The sequence below is a fragment of the Nycticebus coucang genome, chromosome 2 (assembly GCF_027406575.1).
Source record: "Nycticebus coucang isolate mNycCou1 chromosome 2, mNycCou1.pri, whole genome shotgun sequence".
Lineage (NCBI taxonomy): Eukaryota > Metazoa > Chordata > Mammalia > Primates > Lorisidae > Nycticebus > Nycticebus coucang.
The window spans coordinates 119,007,795-119,023,024 of record NC_069781.1 but is presented as its reverse complement, the minus strand read 5'-3'; the positions used below and the strand labels follow the sequence as shown (position 1 = coordinate 119,023,024).

Genomic DNA, 15,230 nt, shown 5'->3' with positions numbered 1-15,230 from the left:
CAGTTACTACAAAGGGAACAGCATGATAGTGACTTTGGCATGAGCTACTATAGAATCTGCCATTCAGAGCTTGCTGGGTGCTGCTATACCAGTAGAAGAATCTTTTTTTTATCTCTCTCTCTCTCTCTCTCTATCCAGAGATAGTACCCCAAGCCATGAAGAGAGCCTTTCTGTTCTCAGGTCCAGCAATGAGTTTATGCGCTATGCAGTGAAAGTAGCCCTGCAGAAGGTGCAACAGCTAAAGGAAACAGGGCGTGTTAGTGGCCCTGACAGCCAAAACCCAGACAAGATTTTTCAGAACCTCTGTGATATAACTCGGTAAGCCACTACCACTCTCAAATTGGGGTTAGAGATGAAGGCAATTTGAGATTGGGCTGTTTTAAGAGTGAAATACAGGCTCGGTGCCTGTAGCTCAAGCAGTTAAGATGCCAGCCACATACACTAGAGGTGGCAGGTTCGAATCCAGCACAGGCCTGCCAAACAACAATGACAACTATAACCAAAAAATAGGCAGGCATTGTGATGGGCACCTATAGTCCCAGCTACTTGGGAGGCTGAGGAAAGAGAATCACTTAAGCCCAGGAGTTGGAAGTTGCTGTGAGCTGTGATGCCACGGCACTATACCCAGGGCGACAGCTTAAAAAAAATGTGAAATACAGTCACATTTGTGACACAGTTCCAATTGCTGAACTGACATTAGGTCTTTTTTCCAGCCTTGCCTTGTTATTGTTGTTAAAAAAGGTAGGAAGTTGCTGTGTTGCCTGGGCTGACCTTGAACTCCTGGGCACATAGGGCTTCTGGTTCTGCTTTGTTGTGGATGGTTAGTCACATATAAAATGTTCTATTATCAGGAAAAAAAGAGGTATTACCTAATCCTATATCAAGCAGACATAATTTTAAATGTTTATGTATTTGACAACAGAAATTCGAAATACTTGAAGCAAAAACTGTAGAACTAAAGGAACAATAGACAAACCCTGAATTATTATAATCAGTCTTCTCTAATAACCAACTCTTTCTAATCAATAAAAACTAATAGATAGAAAATCAGGAAGTACTAGAGACCCGAACAACGCAGTCATCCAGTGTGACTTAATTAATACTTATGAGAACACTTAGCAATAGCTTCAGAATGAATACACATTGTTTTCATGTGCACATGGTACATTCACCAAGACGGACCGTATTTTGGGCCATAAAACAAATTTAACATTCAGAAAAACAAATCAATCTCTGATCACAACAGAATTAAACAAAAGAGCAATAATGGAAAGATATTTGTATAATCCTCATATATTACAAGTTAAATGCACTTCTAAATAGCCCATATTTGAAGACAGTGTCTTAAGGAAAATTACAAAACATCTTGAACAGAATAGAAATGAGCATATAGCATATCAAATCATATATGGTCCAGCTAACGTACTATTCGGGTAGAAATTATAAGCAGTTGGTAATTTTTAAAAAATCTCAAATCTCCCATATATCCATTCACATTAAAAAAATAAAGACATTAAAATGAAAGGAAGCAGGACAAAGGATATAGTAGATATAAAGCAGAATTACGAAGAAGCAAATAACAAAAAAAAAAGAACAATGAAGAAAGGCTGGATCTTTGAGAAGGTCAATAAACTTGATAAATCTTAGCCTGACTAATCAGGAAAAGAGGCTGTGTGTGGTGGCTCACAAGAGTAGTCCTAGCACTTTGGGAATGGCGAAGTGGGAGGATTGCTTAAGCTCAGGAGTTCAAGATGAGCCTGAGGTAAGAGCAAGATCCCCATCTCTACAAAAAAAAAAAAAATTACCTGGGCATGGTGGCATGTACCTGTAGTCTTAGCTACTGAGGCAGGAGGATTAATTGAGCCTGGGAGTTTGAGGTTGCTGTGGCTAGGTTGATGCCACAGCACTCTAGCACAGAGAAACATAATGTGACTCTCAAAAAAAATCAATAATTAAGTATTAATGATTTTATGACACTGAACTTGATAAGTTAAATGAATAAATTTCTTGAAAGCTGACTTGAGGCTCAGCACCCATTGCTCAGTGGTTAGGGCGCCAACCATATAGACCGGGGCTGGAGGGTTCAAACCCAACCCGGGCCTGCTAAAAAATAACAACTACAACAAAAAAATAGCTGGGCATTGTGGGGGGCACCTGTAGTCCCAGCTCCCTGGGGAGGCTGAGGCAAGAGAATCACTTGGGCCCAAGAGCTTGAGGTTGCTGTGAGCTGTGATGCCACAGCATTCTATGGAGGACGACATAATGAGGCTGTCAAAAAAAAAAACTTGAGAAAAAATAGGTAACCTGAGTAATCTATTTCTTTTTTTCTTTTCTTTTCTTTTTTTTTTTGAGACCGAGCCTCAAGCTGTCGCCCTGGGTAGAGTGCTTAGCCTCCCAAGTAGTTGGGACCACAGGCGCCCACTGCAACACCCAGAATTTTTGGTTGTAGTTGTCATTATTGTTTGGCAGGCCCAGGCTGGCTCTGGTGTATGTGGCTGGAGCCTTAGCCATTTGAGCTACAGGCGCTGAGCTGAGAAATCCTATTTCTATTAAAGAAATTGAATTTGTGATTCAAATTTTTCTCTCAGAACTTTAGTGCTAGAGCTCTTCAGTGGTAAATTCTACTAAACATTTAAGGGAGAAGTATCGGTTCTGTGCCAACTCTTTGAAAAAATGGAAGAGAAGAGAACATATTTCAACTTTATTAATGAGATCAATATTACCCTGATACTAAAACCAGACCAAAGACATTACAAAAGCTACTGACTAATTTCCCTCGTGAATATAAAGAAAATTTGCTAATTTATTCCAACAATATATGAGAAAGATAATATACCATAATTTAGGTGGGATTTCTCCAAAGAATGCAAGACTGGCTCAAAAGTTGTAAATCAAAGTAGTTCCCACTAATAATTAACATCATACTAGAGGTCCTAGCCAGTGCAATAAGGCATGAAAGGAAACAAAGGACATAACTATCTTTATTCATAATTAATACAATTATCTACATAGAAAATTTCAAAGAATTTAAAAAAGCTACAAGATTTTTTTCTTTTTGAGACAGAGTCTCACTTCGCCACCCTGTCACAGCTCACAGCAGCCTCAAACTCCTGGGCTCAAGCAATTCTCTTGCCTCAGCCTCCTATGTAGCTGGGACTACAGGTAGCCGCCACAATACCTGACTATATTTTTTGGAGGTCTCACACTGGTCTCAAACTCCTGAGCTCAGGCAGTCCACTCACCTCAGCCTCCCAGAATGCTAGGATTATAGGCATGAGCCACCATGCCAGGCTTGGAAATTAAAATTTATTAAAACAATACCTTTTTTTTGGAGACAGAGTCTCACTTTGTTGCCCTCTTGGGCTTAAGAGATTCTCTTGCCTCAGCCTCCCAAGTAGCTGGGACTACAGGCACCTACCACAATGCCTGGCTGTTTTTTTGTTGCAGTTTGGCCAGGCCCAAGTTTGAACCTGCTACATATTCAGCCCCGTCCATATTTGGGGCCGGCACCTTACTCACTGAGCCACAGTTGCCGCCCAACAATACCTTTTATAATAGCACTATAAAACATGATAAATCTAACAAATGGGCAAAATTTGTATGATAGAACTATAAAACGAGAGAAATCAGCAACCTAAGTAAATGTAATGACAGAGTCCATGGATGGAAGATTCACTATTGTCATGATGTGAATTCTTCCTAAATTGATCTTTAGAATAACAAAATCCCAATAGGATCGAGATTTACTGTAAGAATTGACAAGATTCTAAAATTTATGTGGGAAAAATAAAGGACCTAGGATAACTAAAACAAGTGTGGGATGAAAGAACAAAGAGCATGCGCTACCTTACATAATTGCTATATTTAAGATAGTGTGTTATTGGCAGAAGCAATGGAACAGAATAGGTAGTTCAGAAACAGACTCACCCAAATATGGTCATTTGATTTTTATTTATTTAGTTCTTTTGAGACATAGTCTCACTCTGTTGCCCAGCTTAGACGGCAGTGGCATTATCATAGCTCACAGCAACCTCGAACTCCTAGGTTCAAGCAATCCTTCTGCCTCCGCCTCTTGAGTAGCTGCTATTATAGATGCCTACTGTGATGCCCAGCTGATTTTTGTATTTTTGGTAGAGATGTCTCACTCTTGCTCAGGCTGGTCTCAAATTTCTGAGCTAAGGAATCCACCTGCCTCAGCCTACTAGAGTGCTAGGATTATAGGCGTAAGTTATTAATGACTGGGTGGTCATTAGATTTTTGAAAAAAGAAAAGCTTTTCTTTGTTTTGTTTTTTTTTTTTTTTTTTAATTTTGTTGTTTGTTTTTTTAGACAGGGTCTCACTTTGTTGCCCTCAGTAGAATGGTGTGGCATCATCATAGCTCACAGCAACCTCAAACTCTTGGGCTCAGCCAATTCTCTTACCTCAGCCTCCTGTGTAGAGCTGGGATGACAGTTGCCTGCCACAATGCACAGCTGTTTTTAGAGATGGGGGGTGGGGGGAGCTGGCTTTTGCTCAGGCTGGTCTTGAACTCCTGAGCTCAAGCAATTCCACCTGCCTTGGCCTCCCAGAGTGTTCAGGATTACAGGCGGGAGCCACTGTGCCCAGCCCAGAAAATTCTTTTTTTAACATGGTTTTGGAATGATTGAATGTCTGTATGCAAGAAAAAAGTGAACCTGTATCTGTCCTTCCTACCATATTCAAAAATTAACTTGAGATGAATCAGACAAATGTAAAAACAAACAACAAATTTTTAAACGTAGAAATAAAATTTTAAAACTTCTGGATGATGGGCAGCCCCTGTGGCTCAGTGAGTAGGGCGCTAGCCCCATATACGGAGGGTGGAGGGTTCCAACCCGGCCCCGGCCAAACTGCATCAAAAACAAAAATAGCTGGGCGTTGTGCCGGGAAACTGTGGTCCCAGCTACTTGGGAGGCTGAGGCAAGAGAATCACCTAAGCCCAAGAGCTGGAGGTTGCTGTGAGATGTGATGCCATAGCACTCTTTGAGGGTGACAAAGTGAGACTCTGTCTCTTAAAAAAAAACTGCTAGATGAAAACATGAGATAAATAATATTGTGGCCTTATTTCAGGCAAAGATTTCTTATATATAACTTCAAAAGCACAATATCTGTAAAGTAAAAATTTTCTTCTTCTCTTTTTTTGGACACAGAGTCTCACTCAGTTGCCCTGGGGTTTTGTGCCATCATGTTATAGCTCACAGCAACCTCAAACTCTTGGGCTCAAGTGGTCCTCTTGTCTGTCTCTCGAGTAACTGGGACTGTAGGCACCTACCAGAACGTCCAGCTGTTTTTAGAGACAGAGTCTTGCCCCTGCCTCATGCTCAGGCTGGTCTCGAACTCCTGAACTCAAAACAATCTGCCAGTCTTGGCCTCAGCCTCCCAGAGTATTAGGATTGCAGGCATGAGCCACCACACCTGGCCCTAAAGTAAAAACTCTGCTCTCCAAACACACTTCGGAGTATTTTCTTACTGATTAGAGAAAATATTTGCGAAACACATCTGTTGAAGGATTGATTGGTAACAAGAGTATATAAAGAACTCTAAAATTTACTATTATAAGAAAACAATGTATTAATAAAAAATATATAGATGGCAGCTAAGCAGAAAAAAAGGTGTTCAACATAATCACTCATTAGATAAATGCAAATTAAAATCATAATTTATTACAATGCCTAAAATCAAAAAGACTGACCATATCAAAGTGTGGTTATTAATATAATGTAGAGAAATTTGAACTGTTACACTATGTTGGTGCGAATGTAAAATGGTATGATCACTTTGTAACAGTTTGACACTTAAAAAAAAAGTAAGTTAACCTACCACGTGATCTACCCATTGCCACTCTTAGGTCTTTACCCAAAAGAAATAAAGGCATCTGTTCATATAAAGTCCCATATAAAAATGTTTATAGTAGTTTTGTGATAGTAATATCTGGAAACAACTGAAAGACCCATCAACTGGTAAATGGACAGACTCATATATCCATACAATGGAATTCTGCTCAGTAGTAAAGTGGAACAAATTACTGATGGCATTCACAAGCTGGGTGAATCTCCAAAGCATATGCTGTGTTAACAAAGCAGACTCAAGATGGTATATAATAAATGATACCATTTTAATATGATATTTTATAAAAAGTAAAACCAGAGACAGAAATCAAATTAGTGGTTGCTTGGAAATGGGAAGAGAGAATTGGCTGCTAGTGAGCATGAGGAAATTTTTGGAGTCATGGAAATAGCTTGATTGTGGGAAGGTGACACAATTATGTAAAGTTTTTCAAATTTTATACAACTGTTCACATACAGGATATGAAGTTTACTCTATGTGATTATATCTCAGTCAGTCTATCTTTAAAACTAGAATCACTTTTCCTTCCAGGGTCTTGCTATGGAGGTACACATCAATTCCTACTTCAGTGGAAGACTTGGGAAAGAAAGAAAAAGGAAAGAGTATCTCACTGCTATGCTTGGAGGGTTTACAGAAGATATTCAGCGCTGTGCAACAGTTCTATCAGCCCAAGATTCAGCAGTTTCTCAGGGCTCTGGGTCAGCATTTCAATATCAATTAATTCATGTGGTCTGGGTTTCTCCTCCTTAACCAACCCCCTTGATTCTGTTTATTAACCTACCAGAAGGCACCTGAGAGCTGTCCTAACGTTGCTAAGGAGTGACATCTAGTGGATTCAGGATCAGTATTTACCAGATTACATTTAAGTACAAATAGTGACTGAAAGATGGAATATATTACAAAAACCCACAAAATTTAAGAGATACATTAACAGCTGTCATCAGATTTTTGGTTTTTTAAAATTTTTAGTTACTAAAAGGCCAAAAAATGCATAAATAGATATCAAAGAAGGGTTATTTTCCATTCCTAGATGTCACAGATATGGAAGACAGAGAAGATGCAGATGTCAGTGTCACTCAAAGAGCAGCTTTCCAGATTCGGCAGTTTCAGGTGAGAAGCCTTAAGAAAAGCTCTTGTACAACTGGCCTACGGGCCTTGTAAAGGAACTGGTAGCAGGAGCAGCTGGTAAGGATGGGCAAGTAGGACAGGAATTTTTTCTGGGTCATCCAAGTAACAGAACATAGCTCTCGGAATAGAAAATAATGCATTTAAAACAATCCTAGTGAGGATGGATGTTTAGCCACCCCAACCTGCAAAATTCATTGCCTCTAGGAAAATGAATTAATATGAAGAAGTAGCCAGGAACCCTTCAAGGTAGTAGAATCTATGTTTTTGTTTATGAGTCTGTAGTACAATTTTGCTTGATTTGTTAGATTGCATGAAGACTAGACAATAAAAGCTGTTAGTTTCTGTCTTTTCTGTCTTCTTTTCCTTCCTTTCCTTTCTTTTTTTGAGACAAGAGTCTTACTCTGCTGCCTAGGCTAGAGTGTTGGGTATAAGCCTAGCTTACAGCAACCTCAAACTCTGGGTTCAAGAGATCCTCCTGCTTCAGCCTTCTGTGTAGCTGGGACTACAGGCACCTCCCATAAGGCCCTGCTAATTTTTCTATTTTTAGTAGAGACAAGGTCTTGCTCTTGCTCTGGCTGGTCTTGAACTCTGGAGCTCAAGTAATCTTCCCACCTCGGCCTCCCAGAGTGCTAGAATTACAAGTGTGAGCCACTGCACCCAGCTAAGCTCATTAACTTCTTTTTTTTTTTGGCCGGGGCTGGGCTTGAACCCGCCACCTCCGGCATATGGGACCGGCGCCCTACCCGTTGAGCCACAGGCGCCGCCCAGCTCATTAACTTCTAACCAGCAGTTGTCAGTTACTAGGGTGTTCTATTATGCAGGATTTCTTTATTTAGGAAATAGTTTTAAATTTTCTACTATGTTCCAAGAACTGTACTATGTGCTGAGGATTCAGGGAATAAAAGAGACAGATTCTTAGACCATTTAGAGCTTAAGTTATAGTAGAGAGAGTGATAATAATAGTATATAAGGTAACAGGTAAGGTGGGTAGAGAATGCTGGTAAGAGAAGAGATTTGGTGCCTTTTCTAAGCCTGAGGTCATTGGATGGGCTCCAGGAAGTTTTAAACCACCAAAAATAGGGTACGCAGTCACTTCTGACATATTTTGGGCCCAGAGGGTAGGAGGAGAAAAAGTCAGTTTTCAGGATACTGTCTTCTCCCTAATAGGAACATGTCTGCTAATGTTTCTGTGTATACTTGGCTTTTCAGAGGTCCTTGTTGAATTTACTTAACAGCGAAGAGGAAGATTTTAATAGCAAAGAAGCCTTCTTACTAGTCTCTGTTCTTACCAGTTTATCCAAGCTACTGGAGCCCTCCTCTCCTCAGGTACTAGTGATACTCATTCATTCCAATTTTGCATCCCTCATAAGGCAAAGATTATTGCATTTTATACATAAAAGTATGACTAAATGTCCTCTTAAAGTCTAGCTTATTTAAAATTATGCACCTGAATTAATATAAGACCTATAAAATATATCCTTTCCTACGTAGCGTTTCTACTGTGATATGTGCAACCATACAAGGCAAAAACATATTGCTTTTGTTTGGTCACTGTCAAGGGTACATTATACACCACAGAAAAAGTATTAGATTTATCTTTGGTGCCTTCAACCTTCTTAACCTGTGTTTGTTCTCACTCTTAGTGTTTCTCCTTATTTTCTAAGATGAAAGTTTGTTAATTACGAAGAAGACATTCAGCATTTCAGCCAGATGGCTTTCTCAATACATTTACCTGGTATTGAGTTTGGGGGAAAATTCAGCAAAAGGTGATTAAGACAGAAAATGTGACTATAGTCACAAAGCAGAAATAACTCTGCAGAGATAGGTTGTAGGTATGCACAGATGTAGAATTGTACACCTACCTGAGCATTCATACACATACATGGAATTTTTTAAAAGTCTAAATTTTCCTTCTGAATGCTCAATCGATCTGTTTCATTCAGGAGTAATTTTCCTATAGGATGACAAAGGTCATCCCCAGGCGCCTGGGGCTGTACTTTTACCATATCCCTTGGGGTACATGGCTCATTATGTGAGCCCATGCCTCAGGAAGACTATAGCCTTGGAGTGTGGTGGTGTTTAAGTGCTGAAAAGCACTTAACCCAAGTTAGCCTAAAGAAAGTCCCTTTCACTACTCCATCCCAGTTCCAAACAGTTCACCCCCACTATAGTTTCCACTTCATTTTTTCCTACTGTTACTTTTGCTACTAAGAGAAAAGCACTGGGAAAGAAACAGAGAATTGGGGCAGAGGGAAATTGGGGGGTGAAAATAAATGGATTTGGAAAGGTTAATATATACAGGAAAAATTTTGACTTACTTTTCATCACCTATCCCCTTCCCCCTTAAACTCACGCAGTCTCTAAAATTTTTTTAATTGAATTTGAATGCATAATAAAGTACTATAATTTGAAGACCAGAGATTATCAAGAGATTTATAGTAAAGGTCTCCCCTGTCTATGTCTTCCTCTCCCCAAACAAGTAAATACCTTTAGTTTCTTGTGTGTCCTTAAGAATTTATTCTTAGCCAAGCTAATGTGAATGTCGATTTTTATTCCTAATCCTGCCCCTCTTCACAGAAAAGCTTGTTCTGTATCCTACTTATCTCATTTAACCACTACTCTGAAAATCTTTTAATATTGGTTCACTTTTAGTTAGCCTCTTAATTTGCCCTTTCCCCCAAACAGAATTCTTATTAGTCGTTTGGACTTAAGTATCACTATATTTCAGTGCCTAGCTAGCTGAAAGCCTATGCCAAGAACTGCTGCAGCAGAAAGTTGAGTGTCTGATGATGCAGACCCTGCTATCTTAAGATCTTTTTTGTTGTTGTTTTTTTTTTTTTGCAGTTTCTGGCCGGAGCTGGGTTTGAACCCGCCACCTCCAGCATATGGGGCCAGTGCCCTACTCCTTTGAGCCATAGGCACCACCCTATCTTAAGATCTTAAGTCTCCTTTACCTACTTAAGAAAATCTGGGGTTTTCTCCTTTTCCTTTTCTTTTTTTCCCCCACCTTTCCCCTTTATAACCTCCTTTGGTCTCTTGGCTCCTGAAAGCTAATTCTACTTACTATCCTTATAACCAGGATCTTCCCCCCATGCCTCTCCAATAACCTAAAATCCTTAAAGATGTCTCAGGTATAAAGAGCACTGCGGCAAGGAAAAGGAGCTTTAACCCTGTCTACTATGGTAGGAGCAGAGGAAGCTCAGGTGTATGGACCCAGACACCAAAACCTTTGGCCCTGAGGGCATAGACATTCACTATACTATGAGAAGGGTATCATAATTCTCATAATTTAGTGTTTATTTTTGTATTCTTTATAGTATACTACTACTTGAGATCTTAAGGACTTTTTTTTTTTAGACAGAGTTTCACTGTGTCACCCTCGGTAGAGTGCTGTAGCATCACAGCTCACAGCAAGCTCCAACTTTTGGGCTTCAGCAATTTCTCTCGCCTCAGCCTACCAAGTAGCTGGGACTACAAGTGCCCACCACAACGCCCGGCTATTTTTTAGTTGTAGTTGTTGTTGTTTGGCAGGCCCAGACTGGGTTCAAACCCGCCACCCCCAGTGTTTGTGGCTGGCACCCTAGCCCCACTGAGCTACAGGCGCTGACCTTTAAGGACATGTTTTGACAGGTTATTTGCTTAGACACGGAAAGGTCTAGGATTTATCTGTTCTAACAACACTTAGTTCTATCTCTGGCATGTTTCTTTAATATCTAAATGATTTCTAATTCAGTTTGTGCAGATGTTATCCTGGACATCTAAGATTTGCAAGGAAAACAGCCAGGGTAAGTTTCCTGCCACGTTTGCTAAACGCTTTATATAAGACCATCATTACCAACTAGCATTTAGAAAAGAAAAGGTATTCCCTTTACACATTCACCAGAGTTGTCAAAATGAAAAAGATACATAATACTAATCCCAAGTGGTGGCAAGAATTTAGTGTAGTTGGACATCTCATTCACTGCTAATAGAGGTATAAATTGGTATAACCACTTTAGAAAAGTGTTCATCAGTGAAGTTAAAAGTATGCATTTTGTTTTGATCCAGCAATTTCACTCCCACCAAAAATATATGGAAGAGTTCTCATAGCAGCACTATTTTAATAGGTAAAAAGAAAACTAAGTGTTCATCAGCCCTACAGTGGATAAAGGAATTGTTTTGTAGTCACAGTGGAATACTTTACAGCAAGTGAGAATAAACAGACTACACCTACACACAACAACATAGAGAAAATCTCACAAACATAATGTGGAACAAAAGAACCTAGACACACAAAAGTACTTACTAATTGTTTTCATTTAGATAAAGTTCAAAATCAGGCAAAAGTAATCTGTAATGTTAGAAGTTAAGATAGCAGTTTCCTTTGTGGGGCAAGTAAAGCAGGAGAGGGTGTTAGGGTGCTAGTATGTATTTGATCTGGATGCTGGTTACACAGTGGTGACTAATGATGGGAAACATCTGCCTTCTTTGGACACATGGATAAAAGGGTACCATTGAGGGAGAGCTGTTCAGTTCAAGTACATAAAAAACTGGTATGTTGTACCTGGGACATGATGAGCTTCATGTTCTGGTTAGGTACTCCAGACATATATCTAAAGGACTCTAGTAGGTTATAACTTGACCTTTTAATTTGCTTTCCTCCTAGAGGATGCCTTGTTTTGCAAGAGCTTGATGAACTTGCTCTTCAGCCTGCATGTTTTGTATAAGAGTCCTGTCATCTTGCTGCGTGACTTGTCCCAGGATATCCATGGGCATCTGGGAGACATAGACCAGGTACTGTAGCAAGCCTTCAATCTAACACCCTGTTTCAGGATGCCAGTCAAAGGAACAACCTCACTGACATTAGGTCTCACCTCTCTTTCCCTCTCCAGGATGTAGAGGTGGAGAAAACAAACCACTTTGCAATAGTGAATTTCAGAACAGCAGCTCCCACTGTCTGTGTAAGTATTATTTTTTTATTTTATTTTTTTTTTGTAGAGAAAGAGTCTCACTTTATGGCCCTTGGTAGAGTGCTGTGGCCTCATACAGCTCACAGCAACCTCCAACTCCTGGGCTTAAGCGATTCTCTTGCCTCAGCCTCCTGAGTAGCTGGGACTACAGGCGCCCGCCACAACGCCCGGCTATTTTTTGGTTGCAGTTTGGCCGGGGCCGGGTTTGAACCCGCCACCCTCGGTATATGGGGCCGGTGCCTTACCGACTGAGCCACAGGTGCCACCCTCTGTGTAAGTATTAACATTGAGCCATGGGAGATAGGTTTGTCATTCCTTCTGTTCTGCTCTAAATAGAATAAATTGTAGTATAGTAGCTTGTGTCCTGAGGCCTGTAACCCTCCTGTAGTGGCCATGATTATTATATTACCCCAGCAGTGTAGTGAACCACACCAGGTCTTCTTTTCTTTCAGTTACTTGTTCTGAGTCAGGCCGAGAAGGTCCTAGAAGAAGTGGATTGGCTAATCACCAAGCTTAAGAGACAAATGAGCCAAGAAACTCTACCACCAGGTGAGATAAGTTCAAGTGAGGTTCCACGAATTGTGGCACGAGCAAAGTTGACCAAAATCCAAATTGGACTAATACATAAAAGTAGAGCCCTGAGTTAAATTCTAAATTTCTTGTTTGTTTTTTTTGTTGTTGTTGTTGTTGTTGTTGTCGTTTTTTGTTTTTGACACATAGTCTCACTCTATTGACCTAGCTAGAGTGCTGTGGTGTCAGCCTAGTTCACAGCAACCTCAGACTTCAAGTGATCCTCCTACCTCAGCCTCAGCCAGTCTAGCAAGTAGCTGAGACTACAGGCACTGGCTACCATGCTCAGCTAATTTTTCTGTTCTTAGTAGAGATAAGCTTTGCTCTTGCTCAGGCTGGTCTTGAACTCTTGAGCTCAAGTGAACCTCCCACCTTGGCCCTCTCAGACTGCTGGGATTACAAGCATGAGCTATCACATCCAGCCCTCTTGTTTGTTTGTTTGTTTGAGATTGAGTCTCACTTGGTCACCCTTGGCGTCTTAGTTCACAGCAACCTCAAACTCTTTGGTTCAAGTGATCCTCTTGCCTCAGCCTCCCAAGCAGCTGGGACTACAGGTGCCTGCCACAATGGCAATTTTTAGAGCTGGGGTCTTGCTCTGGCTCAGGCTGGTCTCGAACCAATGACCTCAGGCATTCCACCCACCTCAGCCTCCCAAGTGCTGGAATTACCAGCATGAGCCACCACACCTGGCCTCGTCTTGTTTGTTTTTGAGCTAGATTTCTGATACGATGAAAGAAGTAGAAGGTAATGTGGCTTATGACAGCATGATTGATTCATTGCATAATGAATGCTTGATTTCTAAATCTCCTTTACTCTTTACCAGAAAATAAGACTGGTCCTGTTTGATCGTGTCAATTTTATTTCCCTTCAGAAAAGGCCTCTTCTCAGGTATCTGCACCAAATCATCCTGCTGCTAAAGCCATCATCATGCAACTGGGAACTCTGCTTACATTCTTCCATGAACTGGTGCAAACAGCTCTGCCATCAGGCAGTTGTGTAGACACCTTGTTAAAGGACCTGTGTAAAATGTACACCATCCTTACAGCACTAGTCAAATATGTGAGTATCTAAGAAAATCAGGTTCGGGCGGTGCCTGTGGCTCAAGGAGTAGGGCGCCGGTCCCATATGTCGGAGGTGGCGGGTTCAAACCCAGCCCCGGCCAAAAACCACAAAAAAAAGAAAACAAAAGAAAATCAGGTTCACCCCCACCATTCTGTCCTAATTAGCTAGATGAAACTGGGGCAGCAGCTCACTTTTGCAGAATACCCCTGCACAGAGCTTTTGTCTGTGTCTTTGCAAGTTGTGTTTTTAGTTTATTTTGGTCAGTTAGGTGGCAGCCATCTACAGACCGGGGAAAAGTTGATGGCATAGTTCTAATCTTTTTGGGGAGGCCCTTATTTCCTTGGCATGTATGTGGTACCCAGTTGAGAATTTATGCCACTTTCAAATGCCTTCTAAGGTTTAATATAAACTATAGCTATAGAATTAAGTCTAAGTCCATATTGCACAAAAAATTATACCATTTCTAACTAGTGTGGACATTAAAGAGGTGTTTATTTGTTCATTCCTTTAACAAGTAGATGTTAAATACCTTTTTTTTTTTTTTTTTTTTTTTTGAGACAGAGTCTCTCTATGTTGCCCTCAGTAGAGTGCCCTGGTGTCATAGCTCTCACAGCAACCTCAAACTCCTGGGCTCAAGCAATTCTCTTGCCTCAGCCTCCCAAGTAGCTGGGACTAAAGGCAACTGCCGCAATGCCCAGCTATTTTTTTTGTTGTAGTTGTTGTTGTTTAGCAGGCCTGGGCCGGGTTTGAACCTGCCAGCCCTAGTGTACTGTGCCCTAGCCACTGAGCTATGGGTGCTAAGCCAGTTAAATGCCTTTCAAGTCAGGTACTAGGGTAAAAAAGAAAATTATTTTTTAAAAAAATATAAGGCACACTCTGCCCTTACTGAGTTTAAGTTGATGTTTGTTCGTATCTGCCAATAAGAAATACCTCTCTTACTCTCTGAATCTGGTCCTCAACACATTCAGAGAGTAAGATAAGAACTAGATAATTAGTCTGATTCTAGTAGTGATCCATATTAAATACTTAAGCTTAGGTAACCCAAGAAAGGTAACAACAAGAAAGTAACCCAACCGTGTACCCAAACAGCAATGTGGCTATTTCTGGGAGTGTATAGCTTTAGTTACGGTTGTGGTTATTAAGCTGCTGTAGTGGAAACACTGAGAGCCTCTTTTCTTTATTGGCATTTTAAAGGGACACCCAGCAAAGTCATTGGTTTCTTAGATACAGGAACTCTTGCCTTGAAGGATTTTTTAAGAAAGTGAGCTAAGCAAGTCATAAGTAAACCCCTCATTGCTTATTGTCTGGAAAGCTTAAGAACTTTGGAGATTAAAAAGAAAGGCTTGCATCTTCCCTCTAATGAGTCACACTCCATAAGCTCACTGTAAGAGTCCCCCATAGTTTCTTAGGATGGTCTGCTAAATCTAGTAATCTTTTGTCATTAGTATCTCCAGGCATGTTGGAGCTCTGGAGGAATCCCGAAAAATATGGAAAAGCTGGTGAGTGGAGAATGCCTTTCCTAAGAAGGGTGAAGTATTTTATTGCAAGTTACATTTGTATCCTTCTCCTTGTTGCAGGTGAAGCTGTCTGGTTCTCATCTGACTCCTTTGTGTTATTCTTTCATTTCTTATGTACAGGTATGTGATTCAGAGGCAA

The 15,230-nt window shown here is 40.5% G+C and overlaps 1 protein-coding gene across 3 annotated transcripts in view; it reads left to right on the top strand.

Moving 5' to 3' along the window:
• The window catches only part of FANCI (FA complementation group I), an 85,973-nt gene that overhangs the window by 62,158 nt on the left and 8,585 nt on the right, over positions 1 to 15,230 (top strand). For all 3 annotated transcript variants that reach the window (XM_053581666.1, XM_053581665.1, XM_053581667.1), the window contains exons 24-34: positions 139 to 318; positions 6,397 to 6,563; positions 6,896 to 6,975; positions 8,203 to 8,319; positions 10,727 to 10,778; positions 11,639 to 11,766; positions 11,865 to 11,933; positions 12,395 to 12,491; positions 13,384 to 13,571; positions 15,020 to 15,073; positions 15,152 to 15,211. In XM_053581666.1, the coding sequence (XP_053437641.1) occupies positions 139 to 318; positions 6,397 to 6,563; positions 6,896 to 6,975; positions 8,203 to 8,319; positions 10,727 to 10,778; positions 11,639 to 11,766; positions 11,865 to 11,933; positions 12,395 to 12,491; positions 13,384 to 13,571; positions 15,020 to 15,073; positions 15,152 to 15,211 (1,192 nt within the window). The remainder of the gene's footprint in view (positions 1 to 138; positions 319 to 6,396; positions 6,564 to 6,895; positions 6,976 to 8,202; positions 8,320 to 10,726; positions 10,779 to 11,638; positions 11,767 to 11,864; positions 11,934 to 12,394; positions 12,492 to 13,383; positions 13,572 to 15,019; positions 15,074 to 15,151; positions 15,212 to 15,230) is intronic.